General features: G+C 42.2%; 1 protein-coding gene across 1 annotated transcript in view; it reads right to left on the reverse strand.

The window, feature by feature from the left end:
* LOC108228799 overlaps window positions 1-3,071 on the reverse strand; it is an 11,939-nt gene that overhangs the window by 5,494 nt on the left and 3,374 nt on the right. The window contains exons 5-7 of the mRNA XM_037978683.1: window positions 2,217-3,069; window positions 1,256-1,429; window positions 245-418 (exon numbers count right to left, since the gene is read on the reverse strand). Of these exons, the coding sequence (XP_037834611.1) occupies window positions 245-418; window positions 1,256-1,429; window positions 2,217-3,069 (1,201 nt within the window). The remainder of the gene's footprint in view (window positions 1-244; window positions 419-1,255; window positions 1,430-2,216; window positions 3,070-3,071) is intronic.

Here is a 3,071-nt window from a genome sequence, read left to right on the forward strand (position 1 = left end):
CCCCAGACCCTGGACCAACCTGCCCCTAGAGTCTGGACCAACCTGCCCCTAGAGTCTGGACCAACCTGCCCCCAGACTCTTCCAACAACAAACACTCATTTTTGTATAAACAGACTAAATTCAGGACAAGAAAAGAGAAAACCAAAGAAAACTCACAGCTTTGTGACAGAAAATTCAGCATTAACATGAAATAAATTAAGTGATTTAACTCTTAACATGGACCTCAGACAATAAAAGAACTGACCTCAGAGTCTCCAGTCTACAGTCTGGACTCTTCAGAAAACCACACAACTGCTTCAGTCCTGAATCCTGCAGCTTGTTGAAACTCAGGTCCAGTTCTGTCAGATGGGACGAGTTGGACATCAGAGCTGATCCCAGAGAAACACAACTGATCTCTGACAAACTGCAGCATTTTAACCTGAATTCAGTGTTAAAACAAAAAGATAGAACATTGTGTAATAAGTCAGATGCATTCAGCTTTTTTTTTTACTTTCAGTTCAACATGGCTTCATAAAAAAGATGAAATGACAGGAAGTAACAACATGAGACAAATGTAAGGATTCAGCAGGTTGACTTCAAACAGTTAAAGTCTGCAGGAATTACACAATATATTAAAAACATCCCCTCAGTGCAGCTCAGCAGGGAAACCTGACAGAAATACGATAATTCAGATTCAGTCTGGATCATCTGAGGCTGCTTAGTTATGGAAAAAACAATAATCACAATTATTTTAGTCAATAATGTAATTACAGTTATTGAAAACTGTGATTCGTCAAGTTTAGAAATGTTGTTTTTCTACACTTAAAGAACAGGAAATTGCCTCAAACGCTCTGCCCTTCTCTTTATCCAAGTGTCCAAAGCATAGGGCTACAGGTCTGATGATGCAATTACAAAACTGATCTTTGGCCCAAGGTGGCCTGGTACCAAATACACTGATGGATACCCCATAAACCCTATGCTCAAACATGGCGTTTGTTATGGAAAGTCCATGCCTAGCACAGAAGACCGAAAACTCTCTCAGGTTTGCTTCCAATCACCCTTCTCCAAGCCCTGAAAAATGATGAAATTCTCATCTGGCATCACTTCCAGCACCAGATCCAGAAACTCAAAGAAAGCTGAGTCATCTGAACTGCTTTTTGATGTTTAACCACAAACAACAATCAGAACATTCAGAGAGATGACCTTAGTGCTCACCAACAGAATCCAACTCAGACAATATTAGAAAATATGAAGAAAACAGCAGTTAATAACAGACCATAGTTTTTGCAGTTTACAGTTTGGGCTTCTCAGTCCATCTGCCAAGTGCTTCATTCCTGAACCCTGCAGGTCATCTGAGCTCAATTCCAGTTCTGTCAGATGGGAGGGGTTGGACTTCAGAGCCGAGGAAAGAACTTTACAGTAAGTCTCTGGAAGGCTGAAGCCACACAGTCTGAAATGAAAGGTAAATTAACATGATTTATTTTGACAGGAGATGAGAAAATAGTATTTGTATAGTATTAGTATTTGGCATTTTTTATAAAGCATTTTGTTCTTTCCTTCTCTGGCTTACTGTTAACTAACGACATAAGACAGCAGCATCTCATTAGACTCTCTCATACCTGCACACAGTAACACATTTATGCTTCATCTTTGGATGAATGAGAACAAACTGAGCTCCAAATACACTGCCACAGTTTTGTTTATCGCTCAGTGCAGTATAATCCCGCATTTGATTCTAGAACAATAACAAATAATGAATGGATCTTCCAGTTGCTGCAGTGACAGGCACCAATGACCTTCTGTCCACAGCTCCTGGAAGCCACATTTGCATTAGAGGCCATGACGATTGTCCATTTAGATTCCAGATTCCTGACTTCCCCAAGGACACAGAAAACTGTTTCAGAGCTACAAGTTGGGGTTCCACCTGATGTTCTCAGTTCACCATCAGTATTTATTTGGATTTACAGGGTCTTTCCAACAGCTTTCCCCACCACCAGATCTAGCTTACCACCATCTTCTCCTCTCTCTACCAGAGTGACTAAGACATTAGGCTGCAGGACTGATGATCAGTTAAACAATCACCAAAGACTGGCCTAAGGTGGCCTGGTACCAAGTGCACTTATGGACCAGCCTTTGTTCAAACATGGTGTTAGTTATTGGCAGTCCATGCCTAGCACAAATCCACTAACTACACACATTACTAACCAACAGGGATTTATATCAACACCTGGACTCACCGGAACCTCCTGCAGTTCCTCACAGCTAGGATCAGTCTCGCTTGTCCGTGCCTTGATATCTTGTACCTGTTCAGGTCCAACTCATCCAGAACCTCCTCTGACACTTGCAGCATGTAAGCCAGAGCCAAGCAGTGGATCTCTGAGAGCTCCTTCTCTGATCTGTTCTCTGACTTCAGGAACTCTTGGATCTCCTGATGAACTGAGAGGTCCTTCATCTCCAACAGACAGTGGAAGATGTTGGTGTTTGTCTCTGGGAACATGTTATAAGAGATCATGTTCTTCAGGTTGTATATAATTCTCTGTGTGGTTTCTGTACTGCTCTGACCAGGGAAGAGTTTCTGGTTCAGACAGAGGCCATGAAGGAACCAAACAAACAGGTCCAGGTGACCGGTTTTACTTTCAATTGATTTCTTCATGACTCTTCCCAGAAAGAAATCCAGAGACAAGTATGGATCATGTTCACTTTTATTAATTAATGACCCATTCTCCTTTTCTTCCTCCTCTACCTTCTCTTCCCCCTCCTTCTTGTTCTCTTTCTCATCCTCCTCTTCATCATCATCATCAAATACATTGTCATACCAGCTTTCCTCCATGAATTCACACATAAACAGATTACAGCATGTGGATTTCCAGTCTGTTCCCAGGAAGTCCTCCATCACCTCCATGTTCCTGCTGGTGAAACAGTGGAACATGTAGACTGCAGCCAGAAACTCCTGAACGCTCAGATGAACAAAGCAGTAAACTGGTTTCTGGAAGATCACACACTCTCTTCTGAAGATCTCTGTACAAACTCCTGAGTACACCGAGGCCTCTGTGACATCAAGACCACACAGCTCCAGGTCTTCCTGGTAGAAC

The sequence above is a fragment of the Kryptolebias marmoratus genome, linkage group LG12, assembly GCF_001649575.2.
Source record: "Kryptolebias marmoratus isolate JLee-2015 linkage group LG12, ASM164957v2, whole genome shotgun sequence".
NCBI classification, from domain to species: Eukaryota; Metazoa; Chordata; class Actinopteri; order Cyprinodontiformes; family Rivulidae; genus Kryptolebias; species Kryptolebias marmoratus.